The sequence below is a fragment of the Strongylocentrotus purpuratus genome, unplaced genomic scaffold (assembly GCF_000002235.5).
Source record: "Strongylocentrotus purpuratus isolate Spur 01 unplaced genomic scaffold, Spur_5.0 spur5_scaffold_20, whole genome shotgun sequence".
Taxonomy (NCBI): Eukaryota; Metazoa; Echinodermata; class Echinoidea; order Camarodonta; family Strongylocentrotidae; genus Strongylocentrotus; species Strongylocentrotus purpuratus.
This window is the reverse complement of record NW_022145606.1, coordinates 18,682,253-18,701,590: the sequence shown is the minus strand read 5'-3', so window position 1 is coordinate 18,701,590 and position 19,338 is coordinate 18,682,253. Positions and strand designations below refer to the sequence as shown.

Below are 19,338 nucleotides of genomic sequence, written 5' to 3'. Positions count from 1 at the left end.
TGCCCCCGGGGAATTTCAATATGTTAGTAAACCGGTCTATTGATTTGCATTGGTCAATGTTACGGTTATATCTTGTAGGTTTCACAAGCTATCTACTTTCATCAGAATGTGCAATGTTATGGTTATATCTGTTTGTCTTGTAGGTTTCACAAGCTATCTACTCTCATCAGAATGTGACATCTTTGACCACCAGCAGCGGAGGGTCTGTCAGGACATGACACAATCACTATCACATTACTTCATTGCAGCTTCTCATAATACGTAAGCATTTAATGGCTAAGGGTGGTTTTCTCGAAAGCGTACTAACTTTAGTCCATGGTTTAATCCACCGACCAAGTATGGAATGCCAAAAGTCCATATGACTATGAATATGACTTTGAATACTTTAATATGTCACTAAATTGAAATAAAATATAATAACGTAATTAATAAACAACAATATAACTATAATATAATTATGTTATCATGGTAATTTAGGGACATATAAAATTATTCAAAAATATATTCATATGGACACTTGGCATTCCTTACTGAGTCGATGGATTAAACCATGGACTAAAGTTAGTCCCCTTTTGAGAATACCACCCTTTGGTTGTAATTATTAAAGGGGAAGGTTGGTGTTAATAAAAGCAACAAAAAAATGGGAGGAACAGATCAATGACAGTTTGAGCAAAACCCGATGAAAAATAAGACAGTTATGAAATTTTGAAGGTGCAATCAGTCAAACACAAATTGGCAACTCTGTGATGTATCTTGTGAGCTCCTCCCCAATTTGATAAGTAAAGAAAATGTCATTAACTTTCATTTTTTTTAATTTGTGGATGACGGAATAGATTCGTTTTATACGTCAGCGGTTGTATTAAAACATATTTGCAATAATTATATTCAGGGTGAATGTATGATTGAATATTTTCTGGAGGGAAGATATATATTTTTGAAGTTTTTTAGTGCAGGGCAAATGGGATGGGACCTCTCAAGATACGTCACAGAGTTGCCAGTTTGTGTTTGATTTTTAATTGCTTTTTGCTCAAATATTCTCTGTCCTTTTTCTCTCATTTTTCTACTTCTATTAAAACTAGTTGAAAATCAGGGTGGGCTTCCCTTTTTAGTATTTGATCATTTTCACAATACTTCATATTGCTTGTAAAGTTGTAAGTATCCTTTACATTACTCCATTACAGCTTCTTGTAATACATAAGTAACTAGTCGTTGCCACATTAATATATTTTAGCTTCTCATAATAATTAGTTAGCTTAACAAAATGTAGTGGCACAAAATGACCTGTAAGGAACACAAAATAAAATACAATTACCTGTAGTGATGTTTCTTATTTCAAATTTACTTTCTGAGATATCCCTAAATGAAAAATTTAACTCATGTTAAGCATCCCTGAGATGGTTTAGCATTTACAACCTCCATATCCTCAAGAGGTGGTAATAACTCTTTGTAATAACATTTTGATATTCTGCATTTATGCAGTTTGCGTTCTTGAAGCGTCTTTTTGTGACACTATATTTTGCTATGCTTCTTTACTCCTTATGATATTTGATTGCATCTTTCATAATACTTATTTACCTGTTGTTGCATTATTCAGTCGTTGTGAAATCCCTTGATTGCAACTTCTTGTAATGTAATCGTTACCACACAACTTCATTGCAGCTATTTTTATAATGCACAATGGGAAGTCCACCCTGATAATTAAGTTGGTTTTAATAGAAGCATCACAATCAGAGAAACAGGTCAGTACAATTTTGAGCAAAACCTGACTAGAAATATGAAAGTTATGAATTTTTTAAGGTGGGATCCGTCAAACACAAGTTGGCAACTCTGTGACGTATCTTGCAAGTTTCCCTCTCATCGTCAATCATTCGTTCACCCTAAATTTAACTATTGTACCAATGTATAAACCAAATATTTTCTGAAATCAATAACTACGAAAACAAAAGTTTATGAAATTATCCGTACAGAGCAAATAAAAGGGGAGCTCATAAGATATGTCACAGGGTTGGTAATTTGTATTTGATTCATTGCACCTTCAACAATGATAAACTTCCCTTTTTTTTTATAGGATATTGCTAAAACTGTCACTTATTTGTTTCTCTCATTTTTGTTTGCCTTAACAAAAACATCAACTTAATATCAGGGTGGACTGCCCCTTTAATTGTTCATAGTAATGGAGTGGCAATTTTTGTGGCCAGGTTTTTCTTTTTCTCATCTTTGTTTCTTGTGTAATAGAGTTGATTGCTTCTTGTGTGCATACCGGTACTATTATTTATGAAACTCATCTTGTTTAGGATATCTTTTTGTAAATTTGAATATGAAACTGATTAAGCCTCAAACAGGAAGTTTTTTGGTAGTATACAGGAAGGGTTTGGTAACAGATTGTTGCATGAGTATCCTTGTACAGTCTTCACCACATGTAGTCTGAAGGGCTTTGGTCGAAAGCAGATGAGTCCTTCTTTAATAGCATCTAAAGTCTTCTTAACCCTTTGAACCCTTAATTATTTCATAAGTTACGCATAATTGTTTGGCTTATGTCAAAAATAAGTCAAATCTATGAAAGTTGAATAATAGTTTTTCTTGGTATCTATAAACTGAGGACCTAACAAGAAATATAAATAATTTTTCTTAGCATCTATACTGGGCTCTTTAATACAATGTGTGTGGATGGTTGTATCCGACTGAGGAGCTAATGTTGTTTTTTTTTTTTGTCTTTGTTTTTTCTTAGGTATCTAACTGAGGATCAATTGAAAGGACCATCCAGTGTAGCAGCCTATGTATCAGCTTTACAGAAAGGCTGTAGATGGGTGGAATGTAAGTCACAGCAGTTGAATGAATATTTTAAACACACTCCATATGACCTGAATGCTAACAGATGAGGCCTAGGTGTACATTGTATCTTTCCTAAATACAAGTAGTTAATTATAAACTTAATTCATTAATACCCTAATATTCATATGTTATTCTTCTTCTGCCTCTTCTCCTTCTTTTTCTATTTTCCTTCTTCTTGTCCTCCTTCTTCCTTCTTCCTTCTTCCTATTTTTTTTCTTCATCTCCTTAATTCTTCTTCTTTGTCTTCTTTTTGCCTCCTTCCTATTTTTCTTTATCTTCTTCTACTTCTTCTTCCAGAGTGATATTGAGAAGAATAATTTGCATGAACAAGAGAGAAATAAAATGCATGTTTAACAGATAAGTTTAGCTGTTCTACAAATCTCTGTCCTTTGCCATCCTAGAACAATCTAGCAGTGCCATTCCACATCTTGTCTTAAAGCCCCACTGTACTACTTGTAGCTACTTGCTCCCTACATGTTATAGAAAACAATGCCTAATCGGTGCCTGTTGGTCCCCCATGACCCTCTTTTTCTTATGTAAATCGAGAGCTGAATTGATGAGATAGCCACCTGTTAGTGACCTTGCTGGGTGGTCTCATCCCTCCTGTCCACAGAAAGCCTAAACGTTCCCCTTCCAGTCAGTTCTAGGTTCCCCTCTTGATTTGGTACCTTCTACGTTTCCTTCCAACGAATCTTTCAAGAGACTCTGTGGCCAATGTTACATTGATAATTTTTTCTAAATGATGCTTGTTTTTCAGTGGATGTATGGGACGGTGCTAATGATGAACCAATCATCTACCACGGTCATACACTCACATCTAAGATCCTCTTTAAAGCAGCCATTGAAGCCATCAACCAACATGCATTTGAAACATCAGAGTGAGTATTTCTTCAGAGATGCCATTTTTACTGGAATATTCAGAAATTTTGTATTTTTACAGATTTTTCAGTTTTTTTCTGTATTTTTTGTGTTTTTGTTTTTTTGTCTCTCTTCGATCCCTGTTCTCTCTTTCTCTCAATTCTTTTTTTTTTGTACCAAGTGCGTATGTCTGCCTTCGGCTAGAACATTCTGTAGATGTACCGTTTTCCATGCGCTGCTCTTTATATCACTGTACAGATCATTGCTGTGTGTGCGGTATATACACGACAGCAATGGTCATGCCTGTGCTATACAAATCCTATTTTTTATACGCTATGTTGGTATGGTACAATATGTAGACCTACGGAGCTATGCTTTGAACCTTCCCCGAGCACCGGGGAAGCGTCCAGCCTGGCCTGGTAGCTAACGTTTGCCACTTCTGCCATCGCCACGCAAGCAGCAGCTGATATAGTAAAGCAGGGCATTCTCGGATACCTAAAACCACCATTTAATGCATCATGTCTGTTGAGATTTTAGCAAGAGAAGAAGAAAGGGAAGGTGACGGAGATTGAGAAGGGAATAAAAAACAAATGGGGATTGTCATAGCTTGAGATGAAAGATTGCCAAGGGTTTTTTCTCCAGCTACGTTCGATAGATAAAGGGACCTGGCGTCGCAATTTGCATCTAGTGCCTACGAAAGCAAAACTTTTCTTCTTCTAAGAGCTGTTTGTTCTATGAGTATAATACAAGTAGAATATCATCCTTGTACCGGTATATTAACGTCAAGCATATGGGCTGAGTCATGACATACAGAAGGAGTATTGTATGGATTTGAAGGATGACATGGAGGGCAAGAGAAGTTTAAAGGAGTTGATGCTGCCTGGCAAAGTGTATGGTCATGGAGGAGGGTGGGGTTTGTTAAAGGCATCGTAACAATGTTAAATCTGAGATGCATGGCCTTACATGTTATCAGTGTCTGTGATATGGTGTAATATTGAAGCCCTAAAAAAAACTGCGCTTCAAAATGATCAAGAAGTGCGTAAAGAAAGTAAAAATCTTTGAGTGAACGGTTTCACCATACTTGTTTTCCCCAAGAGACTGAAATGTTATGAAAACCGTTAGGAAAATGCAAAATTTGGTTTTAATTTCCAATCATTAATGTCTTGACAATCAGACAGGCGATCGGCTTGTAAATGCCACGGGGTTGCAGACTGACCCAAAAGTTTATAATTATGATTGCAGCATGAGCTAAATCCAGGATTTTGTTTCAGAATCTGAGACAAAGTTACCGGATCCATTTAAGGCCTATGGGTTGTCAATGTCTAGAGTGTCTGGTATATCTTAACTTCTTGGATTTGATGTCATTGTGATTGTCCGTCCTTCACAGGTATCCGGTGATCGTATCAATAGAAAACCACTGCAGCCCCGAGCAACAGAGAACCATGGCGCACTACATCACGTCTGTGTTTGGTGATAAGCTTCATACTGAACGGATAGATGAAGATCTATCCTACCTACCATCACCTCATGATCTTCAAGGCAAGATTCTGATCAAGGTCAGTACAAACTTCAGGCTTACTGTAAATCTCTGTGTATAAGACGCACTCTTTTTCCGCCGGAAAATTTCAAAAATCGGGGGTGCGTTTTAGGATATTTTGAGTCCTCAAAAATGCTACTTTTTTAGTGTTTTTCGAAAATATCTGTGTCTCTCAACATGAATTACATAATGTGATTAAAAAATAGGATCTACTACTTGAAGTTAAACAACGTTCATGTTTTTTTTTTGTCTTGGTCCTATAAATAGGGTGCGTCTTATACACAGAGATTTACGGTATTCAGATATGGGGGATGTTTCATAAAGACTTACCGGTAGATCAACTTAGTTGTACTTAGAACTATGACAGGCGATTAACATGTATGCCCTTAAAAATTCTTGAACCAGATGTACAATTAGAGGGAAAAAACCTTAAAAATTGTGATCTTTAGATAACGTATTTTACTTCAATAATAAAGTATCAACAATTTCGAATTCTGTAGATTTGTGACGTCCCTTGAGAGACCAATAGTGAGAGCAATCAGTGGCATGAATGGCCTGCCATAGTCCAACTTAAGTCGATCTTAGTCTTTGTGAAACACCCCCGTGGGGGGGGGGGGGGGGTACACTGCTTTTAAATAAGGTAGCTTAGCAAAATGTAGCGCTTCAATTTTACTTTATCAAAGTCTCAAGGGAACAGGGCAGATGCAGTAATAAAGTTCATAAGACTGAACCTCAGTTTATTTTTGTCTTGTGAAACTACACTATTCTGAACTGAACTGAACTCTTCTTCATAAAAGACATTTTTTTATTTATTTATTTATTTATTTTTTTTAAATATTTTTTTTTACATACCGCACGTCAAATAAATGCCTTATAATGGTGATTTGATCCCAAATTCAATAGAAAACTAATTTTAAAAAATACATTCTTGAGAATGAAATGCCGATAATACCAAAATAACCAAACAAAATATACCTACTCATATGGAAAAAAACAGCATGAGGAATGAACATTTCTGCATTGGAAGTGTGTCGCGCGTGGTTGTCAGTTTTGTTTTTATGAATTCCTTTTTTTTGCGTGAAATTCCTTTTTTGGCCATCATGATTCCTTTTTTTTGATGGCACAAGGTTGGCAGCTCTGGTTTACCTAAACAGTTGGAGATAATGAATGCCTTCCCTTGTCGGCTGTCTTTTCATACAATTACAAATCCAAGGTTATTTTCATAGACATGACCTCTTGTCTTGCCTTTTAAATTTATAGTGTTATAAGCTACTGGGCAGGGCAGGGTAACAATGATCCGTGAAATGTTATAAGCTACTGTTGTATAGGGCAATAATTACCTGATGATGTTATAAACTTCTGTCATACCGGGTAGCTGTTACCTGTTTGTTAAAAGCTACTGTGATACAGGTCAATGGTGAATTTTATAGTGTTATAAGCTACTATTGGGCTGGGCTATCATGACCTGTATAACGTTATACCTGTAAGCTACTATTGGGCAATGCTATCATGACCTGTATAACGTTATAAGCTACTATTGGGCAGTGCTATCATGACCTGTATAACGTTATAAGCTACTATTGGGCAGTACTATCATGACCTGTATAACGTTATAAGCTACTATTGGGCAGTGCTTTCATGACCTGTATAACGTTATAAGCTACTATTGGGCAGTGCTATCATGACCTGTATAACGTTAGAAGCTACTATTGGGCAGTACTATCATGACCTGTATAACGTTATAAGCTACTATTGGGCAGTGCTATCATGACCTGTATAACGTTATAAGCTACTATTGGGCAGTGCTATCATGACCTGTATAACGTTATAAGCTATTATATTCCACATACTAAGAATCTTGCTCTACGATTGGTCAAAAGTAAATCACGTGATGAAAGATAGATCACCCATTATTGATGGGAGAAGCAAAAAGTTTGTTACACTGTGTAGATAGTACTACTATCTACACAGTGCAACACACTTTCACTGTAGATAGAGGTACTATCTACAAAGGGCAACGCACTTTCACTGAAGATAGAGGTACTATCTGCAAAGGGCAACGCACTTTCACTGAAGATTATCCAAAAGCGCACTAATACAGGCATAATTAAGCGCGCATTACCAATGAGCACAATTAAAACAAACACATGCGCGCACCGTTACCAGGGGTTGGGTTAAACTACTGTTTAACTTTTTTGATGTGAATTTGGGCATGGTGTCTTTTATGTAGATGCATACACGTCCTTTTCTTTTTGTAGTTAAATTGATTTAGATGTGGAATATAAAGCAAACAATCACCTTTTGGTTTCAGGCGATGGCAAACTATCACTTCCTCGTCGATCAGAATGTATACGCTTTCTTTCCTCAGCTTCGCTTCTGAAAGATTGCTACATCCAGATCGCCTCGGAAGTGATAGTTTGTCCCATCACCTTCACCAACGGTAGTTATTTGCTTACTATTGGGCAGTGCTATGATGACCTGTATAACGTTATAAGCTACTATGTTACAGGGCAAGAGGTTACCTGATGATCATGAAGGAGATGAAGGTGAAGTGACAGATGAAGATGAGGGATCAGACACAGACAGAGGAAAGAAGATCAAGAAGGTAACTAAAGTATAGAATTGCCAACACCACATTTGGGCAGTGCTTTCATGACTTGTATAACGTTATAAGCTATTATATCCCTTCTATGAATATTCATAAGTTTTCTAAATAAATGATTGGTCAATTGGTGGCCACATTTGTCTAAGGTCCTTTTGAGACAAGCATTCCACTTTCTGTGGTTCTAGTTACTATTCAGAGCCCTAAATTCTTTTCCAAAAGTGAGAATAGAAAGGACAAACATTCATGCATATATTGCGTCTATTTTGTTGCATGACCACAGTTCCTTTGATAGGAATTTTAAAAAGGAAAATAATCTTTAAAATCCTTAAACTGGCAATATATTGAGAGATTCAAATCATTGTTTTTCAAGCAAAATTTGTAACTTTTCAAAATAGCCCATAACCATGTTTATTTTCAGAGACATGGCACTATATTTATATAACATTAACAGCTAAAGGAAATTAAGATTGTTACCAGTTTAGAGAAGAAAATGTGATCAAGTTAGCTCTTTACAAACTCCTGTAAGGGCCAGCATATAAATCTGTAATCACATACCTGAGGATAATACATCTTGCCACAATCTGCTCTGTAGGCAGTCCTCCTATATCTCACTTTCCTTTCTTTCAACATCTTTTGTTTCCATGGAAACCCATCTCCTACATCACTCCCTTCAGTCAAAGGAGTAGAGAAAGTTTGGGAGCTGTGATGAGATCATTTCAATCTTAATGTTACATTTAAATGGAGAAAACAGTAAAGGTTTCTTTGTTAGGTTTGTTTGGATGTTTTTCTCATTTCAAGCCCTCTTTTGTTATTGTATCTTTAGGGTAGGTTGATCTTATCACACGGCTGTGTTCATATTATCACACGACTGCATTCATATTATTTAGGGTAAAAATCGTATACTGTCACTGTATGTGTAAGGTACAGTCAAACCTGCTGTAATAGTGTTCACCTGTATAGAAAGACTACCTGTCTATAAAGCCCATACTTTTTGTTTCTCATCTGGTTTCTCACTGAAACTTGTACTAAAGGAACCTGTACATAGAGACCACCTGCCTATAAAGATCACTTTTTATGCTTCTTTGAGCGATCTCTATAAACAGGTTTCACTGTATTAGTTTTTATTTTTGTACAGGTCTCTGTAGGTTATAGTAGGTGGCTTGGGGGAATCATCCTGACAGAGTAGACAGAAGTTCCAAATTTGGCATGAACACTTCTTATGACCTACTAATATTAGTTGAGGAGCCCTTGTGATTTAAAAAAGCTGTTTGTGTAAATCGCTAACATCCAAGATGGCTGCCATCCATTATCATAGAAACAATATTTTCTGGTTTAATCTTTACAAAAAGAGGCAAAAATTTGTTGACATACAAATTTTTTGAGAATATTGCACATATCCTCACATATTAAAATGAACTTGTATAGGTTTATCTTTTGCTTAGATTCATCTTTTCACTCTTGTTAATATTTTGTTTTATGTAGCATAGATTGTTCTTTTCGCAATGTCTCTCCTATGTTTAATACCATAAATTCTTCTCTTCACAATACACTTGAATAAGTTTATCTTCTGTGTTTATATAATTTTTAATACGGTAGATTCTTCTATTCACACTAGTCTATAGTAGATTCTTCTATTTGAACGCAGACCAAAAATCAATCAAACAAACACTGTATAGGTTTATCTTGTAAGTTTTTATCTTTACAGTAGATTCTTCTATTCAAACTGTACTCGTAAAGGTTCATCTTCTATGTCTTCTGTTCATACTGTATAGGTTTATCTTTTGTGTGTGTTTGTCTCTGTCTCTGTAGTCTAGATTTTTCTCGTTCAGGAGGCCAGATGACCCAGACCTCAGGGTCAAAAGGTTACGAGATAAATTGACCCTGAATCAGATAATGGCTTCTATTGCTAAGGTACTGTCGTGCTGTGGCTTGCTTGATCGCCTCCATCATTGCATCAGGTTCCTGCATTCTAACAGTCATTGGATGCACATTTTGAATAAATAAACCATTATTATTTGTTCTTTTGTGGTTTTTGTAACACTCTCAAGGCTAGTTCAGATATGACACATGGGGGGTGTCTCACAAAGATCCTTAGTCTTACTTAACTCGATAAGTTGGACTTTAAAATTATGGAGAGCTATTTGTAGGCTTAAAATTAAATATATTCAAAAGCAAAAATTGAAGTATTTTAGACTTTTTATAAATTCCACATCAAGAACATGAAATCTCCTTGATAGTAGAAAAAATGAATGATTTGAATCAACATTTTATCCCTTTTGAAATAGCTTTTACAAAAATATTTTCATAGATGCCAACTGCTTTCCATAATTGTTAAGTCCAACTTAGAGATAAGTTCAACTTAGGATCTTTGTGAAACACCCCCCTGGTGTTTTTTTATGATGACGATTCACATTTCTCTATCTTCTAACACAGAGCTCAGTGAATAAGTGCAAGTCCTTTGCTCCACTCAGTTGTCATTCATTTACACATGTTTTTTTGTATGTGCTATATCTGAACAAGCTATTTAACCCTAGTCGTTTTTCTTGTATGCAGGTGAAAATAAAACAATTTGCCATATTCTAATTTTTATCTATTTCTTATTTAAAAGAATTGAAAATGGAGAAGAAAAAAAAATTAGGCTATGGATTAAAAAAAAGATAGTTGAAAAGAGTAACCATTAAACCTTTACGGTATACTATTACCGGTAGGCCTTCTTTTGTGGTTTTTCTAACATTTTTAATGGTTCATTCAGATATGACACAGCAAAACCGTGGTGGTTTTGTATGATGATTCTTCACATTTCATCTTCTAACACAGAGCTCGGTGAATAAGTACAAGTCCTTTGCTGCACTCTTGCGCCATATCTGAAGCCTTTTAACCCTAGTAATTTTTTATGTGCAATTTTTTTATTTTTTTTATTGCCATATTCTACTGGTATTTCTTAGAAATCTAGAAGTATTACTGTATCGCAACACACTGACTCTTTTTCTTTTAATGACAGAACCCTAATACGCTTTACATGTCTGTATGATATAATACACAGATACACAGATTATTGTGTTCACATTGGATCTTTCTTGCACACACACAGCTATCTCTTCTAATCCCCATATGCCATTCATTTACATGTACACATACAAAACAAAATTCTGAGGTTCTCCCATGTTACATGTATGTATGAACAAGCCTTTAGTCTTTTTTTCAATTTCTTCCTCGGTCAAAATATTTTGATTCTAGTTCTTCTGTCTTTAATCACAAAGTTGGTACATGGGGCATTATATTTCAGTGTATTGAACCACTACATGTACACGCATCACGCTATGTCGTAAATGTTTATTATATTTCATACTGTTATGTTTATGATGTTGTTTTTGTCACTTGCTGCAGGGTCACAATCTTGAGTTCTGGTAATAATAAGAAAAACTAATTTGGAAATTCACACATGATTCTCACCACATTCATGTATAATTGGCATTGGGACAGACAGACTATCCACTTTACTGCAATCAATCAGAACTGGCTCTCACAAGTGGGAAGAATATTGCCACTTATCTCCTCTCACCTTTGCTTGTATTCATATAATATTGACTTGGAAAACAATCTGTGAGGAACATGTACTATCGAGGCTCGTTAAAGAGAAGGTTGAGTTCTGGGAAATGTGAGAAATAATTTGAGAGCTTTCATTCTTTTTATGTCGGTGTGGCTTGATATCATAGAAAAAGTGTCCACTGAAAAGGATGGATCTTGAAAATTCCAAAACCTGACAGTTTATACCTGAACTTATCTGCTAGATGATCAAAATTTTCCAATCATGCAACAGCATGACCACAACTGAACTTTGTCTTTAATACACCACCAATGTCCACTGACAAGGAACATGTTTTGCTCAATATGTGGCTAGATTTAGTTGATCAGAGATCACAATTATCATCTTTCATCATCACAAACCATTCTTTTTCTAACAGCTACTTCAACTTGTTGTCTTTATAAGTTTGTTTCATTTAAAGAGAAGGTTGAGTTCTGGGAAGAGGTGAAAAATAATTTGTGAACGTTATCATACTTATTATGCAAGTGTGGAAGAACATCAGATAAGACATGTTCCCTGAAAAGCATGGCTCCACAAATGCCTTCATATTCTAAATATGTCATGTAATATCGTAAAACTCAGGGGTAGGATTTTTACGCCACGTGTTCGTGTAGTCCCATATACATCTTTCTGTGTACAGTGTTTGTAACTTTACCAAGACTTGGCCAATTTCTTATCATGTTGATGATTGCAGAACCTTGCAATACACACACATTCTTATGTGCTAGATGATCAACCTTTTCTGGTCGACTCCACACCGTTTCTTTCACAATGCAATCGCATGACCAGAACTCAACTTCATCTTTAAGTGCCAGAATTTTGGTATTACAACTAATTGATTCCACTTGCTTTGTTCCATAACCCTTTGCCTGACTCCTGGGCCTCCGCCATATGTACATGCTGCGATTGATATCAATCGAAAATAAGTTGCGATTAATAGCAACTCTTTATAATAAGACGGAGCGAAATTCTTTTTGAATTTGTAAATGAAAATGTTTAAACCAAGTCTGGGCATAAAGACTACATTGTATATTAATGCTTACACTGCCAGTAGAGACCTTGAGAGGAAATTTAGTCTACATGCTCTTGACCCTTTTATTATCTTTACAGTAAGTCGAGAGAAATTGTCTGCGAAGCCGTTGGAGTTTTGGAGTTTTCTAATGTTGTTTTGATAGCATGTGAACTAAAGACATGCATGTATACTGCGGTGTCATTTCATTAGAAGTTCTTTTTCATTGTCTAGCCTGGAGCATTTGATTTCAAGTGGATATGATGCTTTATAAATCTCATGTATAATTATTAGATGATATTATTAACGCATTAGAGGCTTATTTCTATTGTGTTTCATTATGTATTAATGACTGGCTCATTCTTCAACAGTTTTGAAGCTAACTTGTTACCTTATATTTGATTTAATAATTATTTCTGTAGTCCAACCAAGAGACCAATGGTCTATGAGGACCACAACTTGCATTTAAACCTCCATATAAAGACCATATTTCTTCTTTACTTTGAGGTTTCTTTTTGTGTTACACATGTGTACAGTGTAAAGCCCTCTGCACACAACATATATGATTTGACTACTATCCCATCTGGGAAGACTTTGCAATTGCATTTGATATGAATATTCAAACATGTAAAATCTTAATGACCGATGATCTGAGTATATGATTAATAAAATCCAAATTTTAAAGGTGTTCATGTTTTCTTGGAGGAAGAAAAGCTAAATTAGGTCAGAATGTAAGTGACATCAAACCAGCATTGTTCTGTCTACAATTTAGCCTGATTTAATGCACTGAAATTTTAATCGCTTGTATTCTTATCATTATTTAGAACATACACATACATTTCAATCAGGAAGATGATGTTTGTATAGATTTAGAGGAAACGGGATAGCTCAGTGGTAGAGCAGTGGTCTTGTAACCTGGAGGTCCCAGGTTCAAAACCAAGTCGATGTAGTGCCCTCTGCTAAGGCATCAATCCTCATTACCGGGTCCCTCAGAGAGGACTGGCTGCTAACTTACAAGCATACAATTGCTTTCTTAGCAGTCAGGTAAAAATATATCATCCAACTATCAAATCAAATTTCCTTCTCAGTAAAATAATAATAATTTCTTTAAGAATCAAATCGTAAAGTGTGTGGCGAGCATTGTTCATGTTTCCCTGTAATGTTCAGATATTATTGTTTCTTGTTTCATAGGATGGAGTTAAGAAGAGGGCATTAATACGAGAGTTATCCGACCTAGTCACCCTATGCAAATCAGTTCGCTTTCTAGGATTCAACGAAGCAAGACAAGATCGTGAGTAATACCTCCTTTTCTATGAGGCATTTTCACAGAGTGGGTCAACATGGATGCTGGTTTTATGTGTAGCAAAGGTCTTCATCACAAAAAGTATAGCACAACATTGAAACCACTGTACAAACCAATATTTCATTGGTTGAGAATACAGCAGAGAAGTTTGCCAACAGAATATTTATTTCTCCATGATATAAAGAGTACTGGTAGTATTTTTATTTGTTCAATTTTTTTTTTTTCTTTGGGGGGGGGGGGGGGGGGGGTTCTTTCTTCAGAGTGATATTAGGAGATTTGTTCCTTTGTTACGAATACAGCAGAGAAGTTTGCAAACCTGATATTTTTGCTGTCCATGTTAAAAAAGAGTGGTAATTTTGTTTCTTCTTATTTTCGTTTGCTTGTTTGTTTGTTTTCAGAGAGATACTGGGAGATCTGCTCCTTTGTTGAGAATACAGCAGAGAAGTTTGCTTACATGATATTTTAGCTGTCCATGTTAGAGAGTAAAGAGTAATAACTTTGTTTTTGTTTATTTGTTTGTTTGTTTGTTTTCAGAGAGATACTGGGAGATCTGTTCTTTCGTTGAGAATACAGCAGAGAAGTTTGCTAACATGTGTCCCGAGGACTATGTGAGCCATAACAAGAGATATCTATCCAGAGTCTACCCCAATCCAAACCGAGTAGATTCAACCAATCTCAATCCACAGGATATGTGGAATGTGGGATGCCAGATAGGTGAGTAAGGAAGCTTGGCGAAATGTTGCGGCACGGATAGATTCATCTCCAACAAAATGCATAATTGTTAGAAATCATAATTTTGTCACACCGTGGTAGAACCACATTGTTAGGATATGAACCTTATAAATATATGTACTATTTTGATTAGGCATATTGTTACCTAAATTTTCATTCAGATATTTAAAAAAAAGAACCTTTTGATTATTTAAACATACATCACTTACTATTATGCCTTGTGCGTTCCGTACATATCTTTTCTTGCCGCTTCATTTTGCTAAACTACCTCAGCCACGTTCAGATATGACATGGCAAACTGATATGGGTTTTTATCTTATATAATGATGTAAGTGTACTGCCAGGGGGTGTTTCACAAAGATTCTAAGTTGAACTTATCTCTAAGTTGGACTTAAAAATTATGGAAAGCCATTAGCACCTTTGAAAAAAATTTGTAAACGTTATTTTGAAAGGCATAAAATGTTGATTCAAATCATTCATATTTTTTATCATCAAAAAGATTTCATGTTCTTGATGTGGAATTTATAAAAAAGTCTAAAATACTTGAATTTCTGCTTATGAATATATTACATTTTAAGGCTCCAATGGCTGTCCATAATTTTTAAGTCCAACTTAGTGTTAAGTTCTACTTAGGATCTTTGTGAAACACCCCCCAGGTCACATTTCTGTATCTTATGTCTCTTAACTCAGTGAATCCCAATTTCCATTCCTTTAATAAATGCAGCGATTTACCACTTCAAATATGAATGAGCCTAAATGATAACAACTTAAAGGGTTGTCATAAAATCAAACAAATCTTAACCTTTCGCCCATCGTGAAACACTTGCAGATTGGTACATGACAATATTTACCAACTGACAGACTGATTATGCATCACAAAACTACCCAATATCTGGTCTTGATTACTTACATGTACATGACAACACTATTTAGGTATCTTTAATAGTGAAATATAGTGTCACGAAAAAGACGAGTCCAGAACTCTAAAAGGGCCCAAGGCTGAATACAAATACATAATGTGACATATCTAAATGACAAGGGGGTAGTTGTCCTAGAATTCTTTAATCAACCTCCATTATAATATATTCCACTATAAGAGAATAAAGACTGCTCAAGGGAGACAAGAAAAGTGGTCTTCATAAGCAGGTGGTTGCTTAAAGCAGGTTTGATTGTACTGTGTTTGTTTTGTTTTTAGTGGCTCTGAATTACCAGACTCCGGGATTAATGATTGATCTCTATGATGGGAAGTTCCTGATGAATGGGAGCTGTGGATACGTCTTGAAACCTGCCATCATGAGAGAAGGTATGGAGTAATGAAAACAGGAGAGAGGGAAAAGGGCATAGATTAAGAAAAAACAAGAATGATTGGAAGAAGAAAGAGTAGGAGAATAATTTTAAACAGAGAAAGGAGGAGGAGGAGGAGGAGGAGGAGGAGGAGGAGGAGGAGGAGGAGGAGGAGGAGGAGGAGGAGGAGGAGGAGGAGGAGGAGGAGGAGGAGGAGGAGGAGGAGGAGGAGAAGAAGAAGAAGAAGAAGAAGAAGAAGAAGAAGAAGAAGAAGAAGAAGAAGGAGAAGGAGGAGAAGGAGGAGAAGGAGGAGGAGGAGAAGGAGAAGGAGGAGAAGGAGGAGGAGGAGGAGGAGGAGGAGAAGTTTAGGTTTAAAAAGAGGAAGAAGGAGAAGAAGAAGGAAGAACAAAAAAAGGAAAAAAATGAACAAGCAGAAGAGGGAAAAGAAGAACAAGAAGAGGAAAAAGAAGAAAAAGGAAGGAGGAGGAGGAGAACAAGATGTGGTTACGGTTGACATAAAGTCATTGCCTAGTTGCTTGAAGTGCATGTTTCCTAGAAGGTTCCATGATGATAATCAAGGCCCATCAATAACTATTGACTCTAACTTACAAATATTATCATATGTGTTTTCCAGAGATCGCATATTTTAGACCCAACTCATTTGATGTGATTCCTGGAGTATCACCCCAGATCCTACACATTAAGATCATCAGCGGTCAACAGTTCCCTAAACCCAGAGGATCAGGATCAAAAGGAGAGGTGAGTTTAATACAAACTAATGATTGCCTGAGTAGGGGGGTGTTTCACAAAGATTCTAAGTCAAACTTAACCCTAAGTTGGACTTAAATGTTATGGAGAGCCATTTGTTGCCTTATAATTAAATATATTCAAAAGCAAGAATTCAAGCATTTTAAACTTTTCATAAATTCCATATCAAGAACATGATATCTCCCATGATAATAGAAAGTATGAATGATTTGAATAAACATTTTATGCCTTTAAAAAAAACTGTTACTAAATATTTTCAAGGATGCTAACGGCTTTGCATAGTTGTTAAGTCCAACTTAGGATCTTTGTGAAACACCCCCTAGGTGTGTAGAGTAGTTTGATCACATGACTGGCCATGCAGAGGTTGTGGTGAAAGATAAAGTAATCTAATCAGCACTGAACCAATTTGATTCATTGGATCATTGGGACTCTCCTCAATAGGACTGATGGTGTGATCAGCTGTCAACAAATATCTGTTTCCAGAGTCCTGTCTGATAAAGAGTTGCAATTGATCTACATCAATCGCAAGTCCTCCAATCAATTGCAAGTTTGCAGTCTCCCATGTCTCCTATCTCTCATGTACATAGTTGTGATTAATATCAATCACAAATAAGTTATTGATATGAACTTTTTATAAAACGGGACCCTGATCTGGGACCTGTTGCATAAAACTTACTATTAATAGTAACTACCATCATGATGGTAACATTGCAAAATCAGGTATTCCATGGATTTAAAAGTTGATAATATAGACTTACTTCAAACATGTCTGTTTTCAGTCAAAATTGTATTTTATTTGTTCTGTAGGTGATAGATCCCTACATCTCAGTGGAGATCTTTGGTATCCCAGCAGACTGCAAAGAAGAAAGGACGAAGACAGTACCTCATAATGGTAAATATACAATATTCTATATTTTACACTTCCCTGCTTATGTAGAGACTTTTAATAATGATAAGTTATAATTCCATCGCTGTTATTCAACAATGGCGCAATGTACTGTATTGAAAGTAGACTAAAAATCTGTGGTGCTTTTGCTTTGTCTGCTCATTTATAATGTGTTATTCCTAGCATTCTGGATCAAAAGATAATACAATGAGACACTGCCCTGCTGTGGGTTAATAAATCAATGTTTGTGATGAGTTAATCTTTTAAAATATTTCTTTTCAGGTTACAACCCAATCTTTGATGAGAGCTTTGAGTTCTCTGTCAATCTTCCAGAGTTAGCCCTGGTCCGCTTTGTGGTCCTAGACGATGACTTCATTGGTGACGAGTTCATTGGTCAATACACCATACCGTTTGAATGCTTGCAACCAGGTGAGTTCATTGGTCAATACATAATACCACTTGAATACATCTAACTAGGCTAGTTCATTGGTTAATACACCATATCATTTGAATACATCTAACTAGGCTAGTTCATTGGTTAATACACCATATCATTTGAATGCCTCTAACTAGGCTAGTTTATTGGTCAATACACTATACGATTTGAATGCATAAAACCAGGCAAGTTTATTGGTCAATGTACCATTTTTAGTCCTGTGTAATCAAAATACTGGAAAATTGTTGATATAAGGTTAATTTGTCAAGTTTGACCAATGATTTAATTAGGATTTAGGAGTGAGTTGTACATGTGTACATGTGTTCATGTGTACAAGTGATCCAAAGTTGATGATCATCTTTCGTTCCATGAATGATTTTCTCCTTTAGGGTATCGTCACATCACATTGCTGTCTAACACCGGGGAACCCCTGAAGCCAGCATCTCTCTTTGTACACGTAGCAGTTACTAACAAGAGGGGAGGAGGGGTAAGTCTTTACCTTTGACCTCTTTCAGTATTGACCTATGACCTCATATTGACCTCTTATTGTTCCATTACTTGATAATGTTATTACATTAATTACATTAATTGCTCATATTTTTAACATAATTTGAAGATGGTGATGACAATGTGTTCTTTGATACTAGACCACTAGTATACATTTATAAAATGACCTTTGACCTCAAGGACCAATGACCTTTGATCTTTTATATTATAAAAGATTTTAAGTTTGACATTTGATCCAAATTAGATGGGGTTCCTGTGGCAGAATAGATTTGTGCTCAACAAAATATCCATTAAAAAATATTAGCATTACAACTACTACCACTACTCCTATTTCTACTTCTACTACTACTACTACTATTGAAAAGAATCATGACGTAAAATACACTTTGAGACTGGACACAAGTATGTACACCCATGAATGGTATATGGAATATCATATCTAGTAGTAGTAGTTGTTGTACTAATAGTAGTTTTAGAAGTAGTAGTAGTAGTATTAGTAGTAGTAGTAGTAGTAGTAGTAGTAGTAGTAGTAGTAGTAGTAGAAGTAGAAGCAGTAGTAGTAGATTATGAGATTGGTAAGAAAGACAATTATTGTTCAATTTATAGATAGATTGTTGAAACATTTTTTGTTGATAACATTAATGTGGCTTTAATTGTCAGAATGAACATTCACTTAGGTACAGTCAACCTTGCATGAGTCGACCTTGACGTGCTTTGACACTGGTTGATGACACATTGCAAACTTGTTCAACTTTTGCGATGTGAATGCAGTGCCTTTTCTTTGGAAACGTTCCAAGAATTTTATTGTCTCTGGCTATTATTCAACTTTAAAAATGTTAATAATAGTCTAATACAGAGGACTAAAACACTAATGGGGCGTTGCAAGAAAGTTGCGATTGATTGCAACTCAACTTTCTTCCAATGCCCCACTAGTCTCCTAAATTTCCTAGGATTTTGTTAGGATTAACGTTTTAACAATTAAATGAAGTTAAATA

The 19,338-nt window shown here is 35.7% G+C and overlaps 1 protein-coding gene across 4 annotated transcripts in view; it reads left to right on the top strand.

Annotated features, from left to right (window-relative positions):
- The window catches only part of LOC592492 (inactive phospholipase C-like protein 2), a 42,818-nt gene that overhangs the window by 15,888 nt on the left and 7,592 nt on the right, over nt 1-19,338 (top strand). For 2 of the 4 annotated variants that reach the window (XM_030992978.1, XM_030992979.1), the window contains exons 4-16: nt 144-261; nt 2,729-2,814; nt 3,590-3,710; nt 5,078-5,246; nt 7,737-7,832; nt 9,642-9,743; nt 13,619-13,718; nt 14,265-14,444; nt 15,658-15,765; nt 16,381-16,505; nt 17,322-17,406; nt 17,683-17,829; nt 18,226-18,323. In XM_030992978.1, the coding sequence (XP_030848838.1) occupies nt 144-261; nt 2,729-2,814; nt 3,590-3,710; nt 5,078-5,246; nt 7,737-7,832; nt 9,642-9,743; nt 13,619-13,718; nt 14,265-14,444; nt 15,658-15,765; nt 16,381-16,505; nt 17,322-17,406; nt 17,683-17,829; nt 18,226-18,323 (1,535 nt within the window). The remainder of the gene's footprint in view (nt 1-143; nt 262-2,728; nt 2,815-3,589; nt 3,711-5,077; nt 5,247-7,736; nt 7,833-9,641; nt 9,744-13,618; nt 13,719-14,264; nt 14,445-15,657; nt 15,766-16,380; nt 16,506-17,321; nt 17,407-17,682; nt 17,830-18,225; nt 18,324-19,338) is intronic. The other 2 variants (XM_030992980.1, XM_030992981.1) reach the window with 1 other exon arrangement.